At 41.9% G+C, this 15,923-nt stretch overlaps 1 protein-coding gene across 1 annotated transcript in view; it reads right to left on the reverse strand.

Moving 5' to 3' along the window:
* The window catches only part of GLDC (glycine decarboxylase), a 70,539-nt gene that overhangs the window by 30,481 nt on the left and 24,135 nt on the right, over nucleotides 1-15,923 (reverse strand). Inside the window, exons 4-11 of the mRNA XM_073345303.1 lie at nucleotides 14,270-14,434; nucleotides 13,836-13,913; nucleotides 12,666-12,813; nucleotides 12,225-12,421; nucleotides 7,356-7,452; nucleotides 5,319-5,424; nucleotides 1,250-1,389; nucleotides 326-406 (exon numbers count right to left, since the gene is read on the reverse strand). Coding sequence (XP_073201404.1) covers nucleotides 326-406; nucleotides 1,250-1,389; nucleotides 5,319-5,424; nucleotides 7,356-7,452; nucleotides 12,225-12,421; nucleotides 12,666-12,813; nucleotides 13,836-13,913; nucleotides 14,270-14,434 — 1,012 coding nt within the window. The remainder of the gene's footprint in view (nucleotides 1-325; nucleotides 407-1,249; nucleotides 1,390-5,318; nucleotides 5,425-7,355; nucleotides 7,453-12,224; nucleotides 12,422-12,665; nucleotides 12,814-13,835; nucleotides 13,914-14,269; nucleotides 14,435-15,923) is intronic.

Below are 15,923 nucleotides of genomic sequence, written 5' to 3' on the forward strand. Positions count from 1 at the left end.
CATACTCCCAGAGCATGGCATTACTCAGTAACGCTCATCCTGATCTCTTCAGTAAAGGGAAATCTGAAATTACCATTGTATTGTGCATTGACAATGTGTTCAATCCTGTACAACATACAAAATACAGACAGTCCCTGCCCCAGAGAGCTCACTATCTAAGCCAAAGTAGCAGAGTTCACAGGAGGAATGAGGAAGTCAAAACAATTGAGTGACTAGGTTTTTTTTATTAATATTCTTGACCTGAATATAGTTTAATACATTTTTGTAGCTCTCTGAAGTACAGTAACACTTCTAAATATTTTTAAATTATCTATATTGTACTTACAGATGAAGATTCACACCCAAAAATCCACAACAAGTCATCCAGGTCTCTCTCAGTTACAGTTTCATCAAGTGACACTCCAATCTATGGAGGGGAAAAAAGTAACAGCAGTTACTCATAGTTCCCAAAACCAGGAATTACATTACATATGTTGTGTTTTTGCACATCACAATATAGGATCTTCATTCCATTTTATGTACCTGAACCATTAATATTTCATTTACAAATCACTTCAGTTCCTAAAACTACAATATAATTAAGTTATATTTGTATTATTTCTTGCTTATTTTATTCTCCTTTTTCTTCCTAAACCATCCCAGGTTCACTTTACGGTTTCAGGGCTTGAGACTGCTAACCTGAATTAAAAAAATAATTGGATTACATATTTAATTCTATCATGGCTATGCAGTTACATTTTATATGTCACAAAGGGGACATGGCTTCATTAGGCTTGGTGTTCCTACTGAGCATGTTGAATGATTTGCAATCAACTTCTGTTTATAATTATCTTTAAATATGGCTACAACAAAAATAGCTGGAGTTTGGAACTTATTTATATAGTACCCACATCATGTGAGTGATAGGTTTTAAGAGTCTCTCCACGAAGTCCTCAATAAGTATAGCAAGTTCCCACCACTGGTGGGGGAAAAAAAAACAGTATTAGAAAGACATGAAGCAAAAGACCCAGGAATTTTGGAAAAATTAATTAATATTCAGTATGCTGCCAAGTAATTCCATGTTTTTATATACCATTTTAAAGTATTTTATGGAAAAAATTGTGGAGTAACATATCTGACCTGGTTAGAAAGACAACTTCTTTAAAAAAGCTTTTTCCGTTCTTCATAGCCATCATACTACTTAATGACCGAAAACTCTCAATGCACGAAAACCATGCCCTAAGATTTTGTGAAAGGTTCTGTGACTTACTGTGCCATCACTATAAATCCGAAAGTTTATCTGCCGTTGACTTGCCCTGTCAAAGACCTCCTTGACTGCACAGCCACACTGGATCTTCAAGGTATCAAAGAACAGGTCATGCTGCAATGTGTGACCTGCTTGCTTAAGACCTAAAGGAAGTAAGTTAATTCCATATATTCCATGCTTCATTGGTTCCCTCTTCCCAACCTCCACATCTGCCTCTTACGTAAGCACTATTTTAACAAGCAGCATTACACTGAATGCATGGGACAGTAAAATCTAGCAGCATTTCTACCGAAGTGCAATTCTGCATGTAATATTTTATGTCTGAGCTTTATTTATAATGCACATAGATGCTAAGAGAACTGTTGCTGAACAAGACATTATTAAATTCAATATAAGAGATAGGTCTTTGTATTTGCTCCCCCACTGTCAATATAAAAAAAAACTGTAGACAAATCTTTACATAAATACACCTCTACCCTGACATAACACGACCCGATATAACACAAATTCGGATAAAACACGATAAAGCAGTGCTCTGGGGCGCGGGACTGCATGCTCCGGCAGATCAGCATGTCAGGCTCCAACACGCTGCTCTGAGTCGCATGTTAAGGGTGCTGGGCCGGGGCGGAGGGGTTGGATAAGGGGCAGAGGATCTCGGGGGGCAATCAGGGGTCGGGGGGGTTGGATGGTTCGGAGGTTCTGGGGGTGGGGTGGTCAGGGGGTGGGGGTGTTGGATAGGGCGTGGGAGTCTCAGCTTTCCTCCTCCTCCGTATAATCAGATTAACACTGCATGGGTTCCGTTCCATGAGCTGCTATCACTGATTCAGAGACAGGGGACTGCAGCACGGCAAGCCGGCAGCGCTTCCCCGACTTCCCCACCTCGCTCTCTGGCTCAGACACTAACACCCGTACTTTTGAGGCTGGGGAGGGAGGCTGCACTGGCTGCGACTAATGAGCCTCACTCGCCCCTTCCGCTTTACAGCAGCTGCTTATCTGCTGCTGCCTGACACTCAGCGCGGCTCCGGGAACCACATCTGTCCCCAGCAGTGGTGGCGGCAGTGAAGCCAGCAGGCTGGTGGCAGAGCACGAGCCGATCCCACCATCGCGCTGCCCTGCGCCACGGCCGATCACAGCAACTGCTGCGAGCCTGCAGCCCCACGGTGAGCAGCGCAGCCCGGCCACGAGAACGGCCCCAGCAGCTCCGTGACACCCAGAGCTCCCTACTAGCCCAGCCTGGGGCACCGCACACCTGCTGTCACCCCCAAGAGGCGCCCACAGAAAATGCTTTTGCTCAAGGCCAAAAGTAAGTTCGATATAACGTGGTTTCACCTATAACGCGGTAAGATTTTTTGGCTCCTGAGGACCACGTTATAACGGGGTAGAGGTGTATAAAGATGCAAGTATTCCTGGAGTTTGGCTTGGACAGGAGAATTCCAAAAGCTTAGACGCTTCCTGTGATCGCACAAGTCTTAAGAGTAGGGACGGGCTGCAAGTGCAGAGCATTTTACATTGTTGCTCTAGCACCAGCCCAGCTCTTTCTGTATTAGCAGCGGTAGCAGCTCTGGCGTAAGGTGGTAGTCATAATTTTACCACAGGATTATCTAAATTTGATCAGAACAGCTCTAGACCATATGGCGGTAAGAATGTTAATGGGCAGCCTACCCTAGTACTCCTACTGGTCCAGCACAGGTGAAGCTGTCCCATGCACAACAGCAGCAGAAACTATTACAACCTATTGATTGCTAATAGGAAGAGCTAGCATTCACTTTCTGAGATCACAGGTGTCTACAGAGAGCAAGGCCAGTCAAGCAAGATGAGCAGAACCTTGTTGGGAGAGAGTGATCTGAGCCCTCCAGCATTTTATAGACAGCTGGGCCATCAGGGGCAATTGGACAACTGTGATCAATTCATAGGGTGCATTGCTCTTATTACGAGTTGAAATCTTCTGCCAACATCAGTTACAGAAGGGTTAGTTATGACCTCCTAAATGCCTACATCAATAGCAATAGTTGCACTAGACATATACAGCCAATATAGACTCACAGACTTTAAGGTCAGAAGGGACCATTATGATCATCTAGTCTGACCTCCTGCATAATGCAGGCCATGGAATCTCACCCACCAACTCTGTAACAAACCCCTAACTTATGTCTGAGCTACTGAAGTCCTCAAATCGTGGTTTAAAGACTTCAAGGTGCAGAGAATCCTCCAGCAAGTGACTCATGCCCCACGCTGCAGAGGAAGGAGAAAAACCCCTAGGGCCTCTGCCAATTTGCCCTGGGGGAAAATTCCTCCTGACCCCAAATATGGCGATCAGCTAAACCCTGAGCATGTGGGCAAGACTCACCAGCCAGACACCCAGGAAAGAATTCTCTGTAGTAACTCAAATCCCACCCCAGGCCATTGGGCATATCTACTGCTAATAGTTGAAGATCAATTAATCCCATCATATCATCTCCTCCATAAACTTATTGAGCTTAGTCTTGAAGCCAGATAGGTCTTTTGCCCCCACTGCTTCCCTTGGAAGGCTGTTCCAGAACTTCACTCCTCTGATGGTTAGAAACCTTCGTCTAATTTCAAGTCTAAACTTTCTGATGGCCACATTATATCCATTTGTTCTTGTGTCCACGTTGGTACTGAGCTGAAATAATTCTTCTCCCTCCGTGGTATTTATCCCTCTGACATATTTATAGATAGCAATCATATCTCCTGTCAGCCTTCTTTTGGTTAGGCTAAACAAGCCAAGCTCTTTGAGGCACCTTTCATAAGACAGGTTTTCCATTCCTCGGATCATCCTAGTAGCCCTTCTCTGTACCTGTTCCAGTTTTAATTCATCCTTCTTAAACATGGAAGACCAGAACTGCACACAATATTCCAGATGAGGTCTCACCAGTGCCTTGTATAACGGTACTAACACCTCCCTATCTCCACTGGAAATACCTCGCCTGATGCATCCCAAGACTGCATTAGCTTTTTTCATGGCTATATCACATTGGCAGCTCACAGTCATCCTGTGATCAACCAATACTCCGAGGTCCTTCTCTTCCTCTGTTACTTCCAAGTGATGCGTCCCCAGTTTATGACAGAAATTCTTGTTATTAATCCCTAAATGCATGACCTTGCACTTTTCACTATTAAATTTCATCCTATTACTATTACTCCAGTTTACAAGGTCGTCCAGATCTTCCTTTATGATATCCCAGTCCTTCTCTGTATTGGCAATACCTCCCAGCTGTGTGTCATCCGCAAACTTTATTAGCACATTCCCGTTTTTTGTGCCAAGGTCAGTAATAAAAAGATTATCTCCTAAATGCAGACATTCTACAGAAACAGAACTGCAGATTTTTGGATGAGATTCAAATAAAAAAATATTTCAATATCCTTTTGATTTGGACAATCAAGAAGTTTCCTGTTGTTCTTAATAATCAGAGTTCAAGTCATGCTCATAATGCAGTCAGCCAATACATTTTGGGATTTCAGTGTTTATAGCAGTGCGGTGTTCTATATAATTTGATTACGTTGAACAGCCTTCACTTCAGCTAATCTAATCTAATCTAATCTATTCAATCTGTAAATTTAAACTACATTTTAGTGAACTCATTGAGTTTTCTCATCCAGTATAGATTAATAAAATGGGCAGGTAATAGTAGGAAAGCATAAGCCTTTCAAGAAGTTCTACAGATATTGCTAAAACTCCCTGTAGATTTCTATTTGAGATACAGCATGGTATAGTTACTAAAGCACAATATTGGTAGTTGGGAGACCAGGATTTGAGTCTTGGCTCTATTAATGGCTAGCAAACCAAACCTCTGTGCCTCAGCTTCCCAATCTAAAACCAAAATGATAATATTTGCATATGTACATCATAGTGGTACTGTTGGGCTTAATACATACCTTTGTATACAAAACACTAAATATTATTATTATAATGACCCAGTGGCGTACACTCAGTGCAGAAATTTTGGATTTCTTCTGCTACTTAAAACCGTTGGTGAGCAAAAAATGGAAGGTCAGCGTTTTTAAGAGGTGCGAAGATGTAAGATCTACCCCTTTATAATTTCTAAATACTAACCTTCAGCTAAGATTAGAGTGGCATTGTGCACCCTTCTTGCAATGTGCTTTAATCCATTCGAACCATGATAAACTCCATACATGGCAGCCATGTTAGCCAGAAGCGCCTAAAATGTCCAAACATATTTTAGGAACAATCACTTAAGGTCGACTGCTGACAGTTTAGTATAACTAGCTTCTTGAGTGTCCCAAGGCAACAATATAACCACAGTATTAAAAAAAGCTATCAATAAAAGGTAAACTCTGAGTTCTAGGTAATCTACAAAGTTAGGAGATAGTAAATTATGAATTTACAAACATTTTAAATAGTAACATTGTTCATGAATTCAAGATCCTTTGGTGTTTAAGTGGTTCAGTGACTAAAAAAAAATAATACTGTGACTTGTAAGCTTAATCTTTGTAGCCAGCCATACGTATAAAAGTTCTGCAGATATTGCTAAAACTCCCTGTAGATTTCTATTTGAGAGACAACATGGTATAGTTACTAAAGCACAATATTGGTAGTTGGGAGACCAGGATTTGAGCCTTGGCTCTATTAATGGCTAGCAAGTCAAATCTCTGTTCCTCAGTTTCCCCAATATAAAACCAAAAGGGTAATACTTGCATATGTACATCACAGTGGTACTGTTGGGCTTAGTTAATACCTTTACATATAAAACACTAAATATTATTATAATGACCCTGGTGGTGTATACTCAGTGCAGGAAAATAGTGTTGTTCTAGTCGTGTCAGTCCCAGCATATCAGAGAGAGAGAAGGTGTGTGAGGTAATATCTTTTATTAGGCCAACTTCTGTTGGAGAGACGCTTTCGAGCTTGTCTCTCTCTCCAACAGAAGCCGGTCCAATAAAAAAAAAAATGACCTCATCCACCTTGTCTCTCTAATATATATGTATAGGGAAGGTGGGCATTAGTGTAACTCCGTTTAAAAGATGATACCCATCCTGTGGAAAGCGGGATACATAGTCATCAGGTACGTGTATTCCAATATGCGGATCACATCACCTCTTTTGGGATTCCTCATAAGGGATGATGTGAGTAATGCAAGTGCCTGACATTCTGTATTGGCTCTATCTCCTTTGCTACATTACTGTATTTGTGATGGTTTGTTTCGTTAATAAAGTTTATAACATTACTAATCAGAGAACACACAATGGATTGTTTCTCATGTGCTCATTGAGGCCCTCATTCTAAGGACAACCTCACCACTGTAGTTGATCTGGAGGCAGAAACCTCTCAGACCACTAGATGGTAGATAAAATTAAATATACCCTTATACATCACACCACATCTTCCAATAGTCTCTGTATCCTGGGTAGAATGCTTGAGTTTTTGGTTTGAATCTCACAAACCCCTAAATATAGCTTTCAACAGAATCATTGTTTAAAGGTCTGTGCTCAAGAGAATGAACTGTTTTCTACCATAACATCTCTAATGAGTGCTAAAGATTTAAAACTCCCAATATCTAGTATTAATCTAAAAAGAGAAATTGTGGCAAAACACATTAAGAGCATGAATACAGCCTGCAAAGGGACCAAAAGTTTTTTTAATACATCTAATTATAAAGATGTTTGTCATAATTACAGCTGCGAAAAGTATCAAAGAAGTTCTCAAAATCTCATGCAAAAAGTTATTACTTTGTTCCTGGGCACTTCTCAACCTACAAATTTCATTTATCATTCCATTTTGATTTGAAAATAGCTATTTTATAATATTAAGAATTTAATAGCTATTTGCACATCACAAACCTATAAAGTTCACATTTTCACTGTTTGAATTCTGAAATTACTTCTGCACAAATACAAACCGGAACTCTTCATTCTGAAGTGTTAAAATTCTACTTCTCCAAAAAGGAACCATCCAGTTTATAGGAACTCAGCACAACTCAGTGGAGTTCCCCCTCCATGACAAGTGGCTGCAAGATTAACTTTTTGAATGAAAACAGATCATTAAGATGATCCTCTTTTTCCAAGCAAAAATTCCAAGTTTCACGGGATTGAAAATTCACTCACACACACAGATTTTTGACATAGAGGTCACCTGTGCTGTACAGATGTTGCTGGTGGCCTTGTCCCTTCTAATATGCTGCTCTCGAGTTTGCAATGCAAGCCGATATACTTCCTTTCCATTTGCATCTCTAGACCATAAAAGAAAATATTTCTTTGTTAGTTTACATTGATACAGGCTCTGCATTAACTGAACTGCTAGGCTTAGTTTGCTAACTTGAAGCTAACTGGTGGAATTTCTTTGGGGTGAAGAACTGTGATAGATAACCATTCTGAGTAAAGTAAAAAGTGACCCAAACCTTAGCCTATCCCCGAACAGATGTTCATGTTAAGAAAACAAACACTTAAGAGAACACTAAAGGGAGCCAGATCTGCCCACTTCCTTTTCACTACCCCTCAAATGACAGATACTCTGGATTGGGAATTTTTTTTTCTTTCTTTTTTTTTTTTTTATAAAAACAATAGTCAGAAGGTTCTGAAATATCCAAAACTTCTATATTTATCCAAATCACATCTGTCAAGAGCCTCTGTCTCTAGGGGAAGTTTAGAGAATCTAGCTAGTCTTCTCTAATCCTGTACAGTAAAAATAAATATAATAAATAATAATAATAATTCAAAAAATCATATTTTACTGGTTTTATAGTTGTATGAAAGCACTGGTGTTTATCAAGGGCTACAAAAATTTTCCACTGATTTTTAAATTGAACACTCCCAGGGGCAGAGTTCAGACACTGCAAGAAAGAAGGAACACTCTGCATATGTAATACCTGCTACCTTAAAAAAGTACTGCTTAATACATGTAATATTAGTTGAGTAATCCATTGATACTAGCACAAGATGATGCTAAGTGTCCATACCAATCCATCAATCTGTGCAGCTCAGTTAATTTCTTAAAGAATTCCTAATATTTAAAGACTTTCAGAACTAGAGAGGAAAATTTGACAGCAACAATCTTATACACAATGAAATGTTTCAGAACAGACATTTCTAAGACTCAGGGAACTCAGTAAACTAAACTATTCACAAACAGTATTTTCTCAGCTGCTGTATGGTGTCCAAGATAAAGACAATTGAATCCTACAATTGTCCTAGGGTTCCAACGACACAGCTTGGTTCCTTCATCAATTAAAAGGCCTCCACCAAACACAACAAAAACAATTTGAAGGTCATAGCGTAAATTGCCTTTGGGAAATATTTTAGTTTTGACCGTAGCTTTACATTTTAATGTTTTTTTCCCCCAAATGTTCTGGTGACACTGTGAGATGAGAACACACTTAAAATGTAAGGCATACCCTAAGGTACTATAATAGCACATAGCTTTAGTAAATAAAATGAACATTCTTTCCCCCTGAGATACACAACTCTTTAAACTGATCATAGTTTGAAATAAGCATGCTAGGATATGCCACAAGCTTGATTCATGATTCTGAAGTCTAATGCCAAGTATGACAGGGTGTACTGGGCCCTTTGATGCCCCCTGCTGGAGGCCTTGCAGTCCTACTACAACCCACCCCCGAAAATGGAGCAGTAAAGGTCAATCCTCCTGCTCTGCCTAGAAAGTCTGCAAGGAAGCAGCCAATCAAAGCCCAGCAGGCTCAGTTAAAAGGAACTGCAGTGCAGGGCTTAAGCAGATCATTTCCTAGCAGTGATTAGAGCTGTAAAGAATATACACTCCTTGCTGGAGCTCAAGAGTGAACCAGAAGATGGGTTCTGCCCTGAGGTAAGGGTGAAGTGGAAGGGGCTATGTGGGAAGCGTCCCAGGGAATAGCAGTAGCAATTATTAAAGGAAGCAGCATGTGGCTGCTATTTGTAGGGTCCTTGGGTCAGGACCCAGAGTAGTTGGTGGGTCCAGGTTACCCCCTCCCCTGCCACTGGCAGAGTGGCCAAATCCCCAAAGAGGGGACAAGTGTTGTTTAGAAGCCCAAAAAGGGGCTAGAATTTAAAGGGGTCAAGGATGGAGCTGAAGACCCTAGAAAGGGCCAACCATTTGCTGAACTTTGTTACTCCCCTGGAGGGGGACTGAATGTGAGAGGTGAACAGCTTGGTCAGCGAGAACCTGGCTGAACAGCTTGGTCAGCGAGAACCTCTGAGAACAAAGTGTCCCGTGATGAAGCCCTGGGACCAGGGGTGAAAGTGAGCTGGTACGGCCTACCGGTAAGAACCCGCACCAGCCCATACCCGGCCTGCATTAAAGCGTTGCCGCGGCAGCACTTCAATGTCCCTGCCCCTTTTGCCTCCCCTGTCAGCGGCCCTGCCAGTAGGGTCCGTCCCAGCAGGGCCGCTGACAGGGGAGGTAAAAGGGGCAGGGACATTAAAGGCCTGCTGCAGCAGTGCTTTAAGGATGGCCCTTTGCCGCCGTGGCACTTTAATGTTGCTGTGCCCACCCTGTCGGCGGGGCCATGGCAAAGGACCCTGCGGCGCTTTAACATTCCTGCCCCTTTTACCCCCTCCCCCCCCCCGGCCGACGGGCAGCAGCGGAGTCCGGAGCCCCGGGCCAGCCGGACTGCAAGGGCTGGCTGGGGGATGCTGACCCCCCCCCCACTCCCGCCCCTTCCACCTCAGGCCCCGGGGGTCAGAGCCGCCCCACCCCGTACCGGTAAGTGGCCTCAGTTACTTTCACCCCTGCCTGGGGCACTGCTCTATAACAGGGCAGGGATGGACTTAAAGCTAGCCCAGAAGGGGCTGAGAATTAGTCCTGTCTCTGGGCTCATAGACACCAACAAGGGAAGAGCAATAGTCCTTGTTGGACCTTTGTTACCCTGGAAGGGGTTCCTTCATGTGTTTGTGTGAGACTTGGCCAAAGGGCTGAGCCACTGAAGACCTGCCTGATGGGGGTGACGGGGAAGCAGGAAAAGGAATGAGTGCAGGATTATACATGGCCCAACAGGAGGTGCTCACAAGAGGTGAGTGAACTCAGTCACACAAAGCATATTGTTCTTTGGGATAAATGTGAGAAGCAGTGTGTAGTGTAAAAAAAAAAAAAAAAAAGTTCATAAACATGCTAGTGGTAAGGGGCCGGTTTTGTTCAACATCTTTATTAATGATCTGGATGATGGGATAGATTGCACCCTCAGCAAGTTCGCAGATGACACTAAGCTAGGGCAGAGGTAAGATATGCTGGAAGGTAGGGACAGTGTCCAGAGTGACCTAGACAAATTGGAGGATTGGGCCAAAGGAAATCTGATGAGGTTCAACAAGGACAAGTGCAGAGTCCTGCACTGAGGATGGGGACCGACTGACTAAGAAGGAGTTCTGCGGAAAAGGACCTGGAGATTACAGTGGATGAGAAGCTGGATACGAGTCAGCAGTGTGCCCTTCTTGCCAGGAAGGCTAACAGCATACTGGGCTGCATTAGCAGAAGCACTGCCAGCAGATGGAGGTGATTATTCCCCTCTATTTGGCACTGGTGAGGCCACATCTGGAGTACTGTGGCCAGTTTTGGGCCCCCCACTACAGAAGGGATGTGGACAAATTGGAGAGAGTCCAGCGGAGGACAATGAAAATGCCCAGGGGACTGGGGAACATGACTTACAAGGAGAGGCTGAGGGAACTGGGCTTGATTAGTCTGCAGAAGAGAAGAGCAAGGGGGGATTTGATAGCAGCCTTCAACTACCTGAGAGGGGGTTCCAAAGAGGATGGAGCTCAGCTGTTCTCACTGGTGGCAGATGACCAAACAAGGAGCAATGGTCTCAAGTTGCAGTGGGGGAGGTCTAGGTTGGATATTAGGAAACACTATTTCACTACAAGGATGGTGAAGCACTGGAATGGGTTACCTAGGGAGGTGGTGGAATCTCCATCCTTGGAGGTTTTTAAGGCCTGGCTTGACAAAGCCCTGGCTGGGATGATTTAGTTGGTGTTGGCCCTGCTTCAAGCAAGGGGTTGGACTAGATGACCTCCTGAGGTCTCTTCCAACCCTAATCTTCTATGACTCTAAGTACATTAAAACTTATTAATTTTACAAGTTATATTGTTTCAGAAGCATGTGTAGCATTTTTTGTTCCAATATGGACAATTTGTAACACAGTTATAGTGTACTCCGTTAAGCGTGTTCTCAATATTTCAAAACACTACTATACTATACTGGGTATAAAATGGGTATTTTGTTCAGTGTTCCCACCCTCTCCCCACCCTTCCAATCATTAAGGTTTTCCCCACCTTCAGTGCATTATGTAGTTCAAGTTTCCTTCACTTAAATTTCTTGATACTTCAACAGATTTTCAGGAAGCAGACAGAAAATTCAGAAGTTTATCTGAACTTTTACTGACATTCACTCCTCACTACCATAAACATTTTAAAGTCTGGTAAGCTCAGAATTAGTAAAGTAAGTGAAATACTGCTAATTCAGATGGCCTGGATGTCCCACAAAGTGAGATGCCCCTTCAGTGGGGGGAACGGGACCCATGAGGACAGCTCTCCTGGCAATTTTTGTTGGTTTTTTTTAAATCATTATTGGGCTTTTAAATTATTGCCCTAAAGGCTCACTTCTTTAACAGAAATGAACTTAGATACTTCTGCTCCTGAATTCTCACAGTGGAGAATTTCATTCTCTTAAGTCTTCTCTGTAAACAGTGTTTTACTTTACCCAAATATTTTTTTATTCTAATCTTGGGGAAAATTTCAACCATGCTTCATTCTCCTAATTTATGAGAAGGATAGTGGAATAGTTAGGACACTGGACTAGGGGTCCCAGGTTTAGTTCCTCTATAGAGCTGTGTGATCTTGGGCATGTCACAGTCTGTGTCACAGCTCACCATATATAAAATGAAGATAATTGTGCTTTCTCTACCTGGAAGAGGTGTTGTAAGTTTATTAAAGATTACGAGATGCTTAGATACTATGATTTGGGGGGGGCCATATCAGACATTTCCAGCTGAGAAATTATGGAAAAATGTCCCAACTTTACCTTGTAACTCCAACCATTCTCCCAGGCATCATTCTCACCAGGTTTTCTTTGACCGCAAAGAAGGCAGCATGTGGTCCCCCATAACAGAGTGGTACCCCAAACCTCTGAGAGTTACCCAGAGCAACATCCACCCCAAACTCTCCTGGAGGCCTCAAAATACACAGAGCCAAGAGGTCAGTAGCACAGCAGACAAGAGTCTGAAAACATAAGAGCATAGAGTTGTTAGCCTCTTCTCTGAAAGCACACACATAGTATCGATTTGGGGAACCAAGATTCTACTTCAAACTGTTTTATAACATTCATGTGAAACTGAAGCATAAAAGTAGTCTTTGCTCTGTACGTTCTCTACAAAGACAATTGCAATGCCTACAGTTATAGCCAAGTTAAATGTCAGACATAGTCCGGGGGGAGGAGAGACACCATGATAGTACTTTATCTTACCCCATTTTGGTGGGCTCTGTCAACTAGTTCAGTGAAGTCTTCCACCTTTCCCTCGGTATCTGGGTACTGAAATAGCACTCCACTGACCTCCTTACCACTGAAATCCATCTCATGGGGCAATTTCAGCTCAATGACAACACTACTGTAACTGAAAAGCAAGAGATATGGAACGCAAAAGTTATTGAAGCCATTTCATACTTTGGGATAACTTTTAACAGATTTGACTTCACTGATGTAGGGAATATTTTCTTGAAAGTATAGCTGATTGAAAATGCTTCACACTCCTACACAGTTAAGGAAGTGTGAGCAGCTATGGTGGTGAAAGCTATATTGTGCCATAAAAATAGCATGTGATCATGAAAGTAAAGATAATCATATTGCATATGCAGAAGGGAGCAGAATTAACTTATATTTTGCATTTCCTAACTTCAGAGGGCTTGGCTTTGCAACCTCTATTTACAATCTCTTAATAAAGGATTTTTGTATATAACTATGAATTTATTAAGTTAGTTTCACTAAACCTTACTGATTTCTTTCAAAGTAATGCATCATTTGCTAGGTAAGAGAATATTCAAATGGAGTTCAATGCTCAGATGTGCACAGGTATGTTAACAGTGTAGACAGGGGAAATATATTCTTGTTTCTATACTTTTACCTCAATTTTAAAAATTGTGAATGAGTTCACGTCTGTTTATTTGGAAGATAAGTTAGTTACAGACAAGGTTGCATGATACAAAATTACTGTATCTGCTTTATACATGGACTAATGAAATATTGAACCAGCATGATGTTTAGCTGCAGCTGAACGTGGTAGAACTTTAGGTATCAGTTACTAGAAATGGATCTAATCAGTTAGTTCAGCCCCTGAACGGGATACAAAAGAAAGATATTTTACAAGGTTTGCATGAATTATTCTAGGGAAACTCCTCAGTATCATGAAGTACTTACAGTATCGTCAAAGTCAGTCCCAAACTAGCTACTGTAGATTCTCATACATTTCCCAAAGCACACCTAGTTCCCAATATAATCAGTGTCCTGTACACAAAGGGGAGCCAGATACTTGTAATATTCAATTTTTGATCAATGTAGAATGAGAGATGTGATGGGATGGGACAATATTTCATGTGTCTGTTTGTGCTACTTATTAAGCAAGATGGAGATCAGCATTACTTTGCTCTAGTTTGGACTACTGCTATCGTTTGAGGGTGGCATCGGACATCAACATAGAACTTTCTCCTCTTGTTGTGCCTGTTTAAAAGAAGAGGGGAAAAAAGGTTAAGTGGATCAGGGAACAAACTAAAACTCAAGAACAGTCTACAATGGAATAGTTGCTTCTCTCACCCACATACACATTTATTAGAATATATATTTCACACCGAGAACATTGAGTTCTGAAAAATGTAATTCATAAACAAGGTAAGAAGTATTATATACAGTTAACTTTGCTTGTGGAAAATACTAGACTAGCATGCCATAAGACTGATTCACTGTGAGGTACAGTGTCATTTTTAGTCCACTGAACGATTCAGACCCACATAAGGAAATAAAACAAAACACTTCACAATTCTTTGAATCTAAATTAGCCATCCATTTAAGTGTGTTACCTGTGACACAGTTGCATAGCCTCTGCTGCAGCAGTCCCCTCATCCAGTAAAGATGCATTGGCCACATCCATTCCTGTGATATCACATACCATAGTCTGGTAATTTAACAGGCTCTCCAGTCTACCCTGGGAAACTTCAGGTTGGTAAGGGGTATACTGGGTAACCCTGTTAGATAAACACATTTCATATATCAGGTCCCTAGCACTTCTTTGCAAATGGATTTAAACATAAGTATTTCCACACACACACTTTTACATGAATATAAACTGGGGAATCTGTTCAAAAGCACACTACTGTGTGTTTTAGTAGTTCTGTGATCTTAATACCCTCCTGGAAATTGAGAACATTTATCCTGCCAACATTAATTTGGTTCTTTACCTGGCAAATAGATTTGTTTTTTCTCATTTTGAACAGAATTTAAGTTACTGTTTTTGAGATTATTTATCTGTAATTACAGAGGCAAAGGAGCTAACACTTCGAGTTGGGTCAACAGAACTTAATTCTCAACAACTGAAGAGTGGAGAAAATCTATCGGGTCATAAAATATTTAGATCTAATACAACTTCAACATCTTGGTGTTGTGCTTTTAACTGATCTGTTTTTAGAAATCTGATGTTTGCAGCCAATGCATTATTGAAACTGTCAAGACATTTAAAAATCTAAGCCTAAGATACTTATGTCTGACTACATAACTTTATGAAGTATACAAGTGCACAAACTGTTAGTGCCCTCTTCTGAGGATAGAGGGCTCATCTGCAAGACTATAAGCATTCTCAGCCCCAATAGGAGTTGAGGGCACTCAGACTTCCCAGAATCAAGCCCACAGACTGCCACTTTCCAAATGTGGCATATCATATGCTCCAAATATTAAAATAAATTTTGCTGGTGGGCAGCAGTAAAACTGACATCAGATCAATTTTATTCTGCTGCAACTTGGAGAAACTCTGCGTAACAGAGGAATATTCAGATGTGCAGCTTAAGTAGAAGCAGAGTACCAGAAACACCACCATGGTAGCAGCCAGGAGGCCTGGGGCAGTGTAAAGCAGCAGAGACCCAAAATAGCAGCCAGGAGGCTATGGGACAGGAGGGAAAGAACAGCAGGATCAATGCTCCTCTTCCCTTCCAGCAGTGGGAAGACTCAAATTTATCAGACACCTACAATCCAGAGATTGATATGAAAACCGGAGCTGCTGAGCAGGGAAAACACACTAGTAGGAAACCAAATCCCCCTCCATTCTCCCCACAATTGGAGAGAATGGTAGTTTTGCCTCTCACCTGTGCGCTGTCCCTCACCCTGAAGCCCTTATGTACAATTTTCAAAAGTGTTTTTGTGACTTAGGGGCCCAAGTCCCATTTTCAAGAGATACTTAAGCACTTAGGGGCTAAATCCATAAAGGAGACTTAAGACTCAGCATTGCAATGCCTAACATTTAGATGCCTGTCACACAGTGGAATCCACAGCCCTGAGTTAGGTGTCCAGTCTCTCTACACATGCATGTTGAGGGACAGAAGCCTAAGAATAGTGCTAAGTGAAGCCAGCACATGGATGTAAAAAAAAAAAATCAGAGGGAGGGACACCTCTCCCCACCACCATAGGTCCGCACTGGGGCCAGGCCCGAGGGAGGGGCGCCTCTCCCCACAGCAGCCCCGAGCC

The sequence above is a fragment of the Lepidochelys kempii genome, chromosome 5, assembly GCF_965140265.1.
Source record: "Lepidochelys kempii isolate rLepKem1 chromosome 5, rLepKem1.hap2, whole genome shotgun sequence".
NCBI classification, from domain to species: domain Eukaryota; kingdom Metazoa; phylum Chordata; order Testudines; family Cheloniidae; genus Lepidochelys; species Lepidochelys kempii.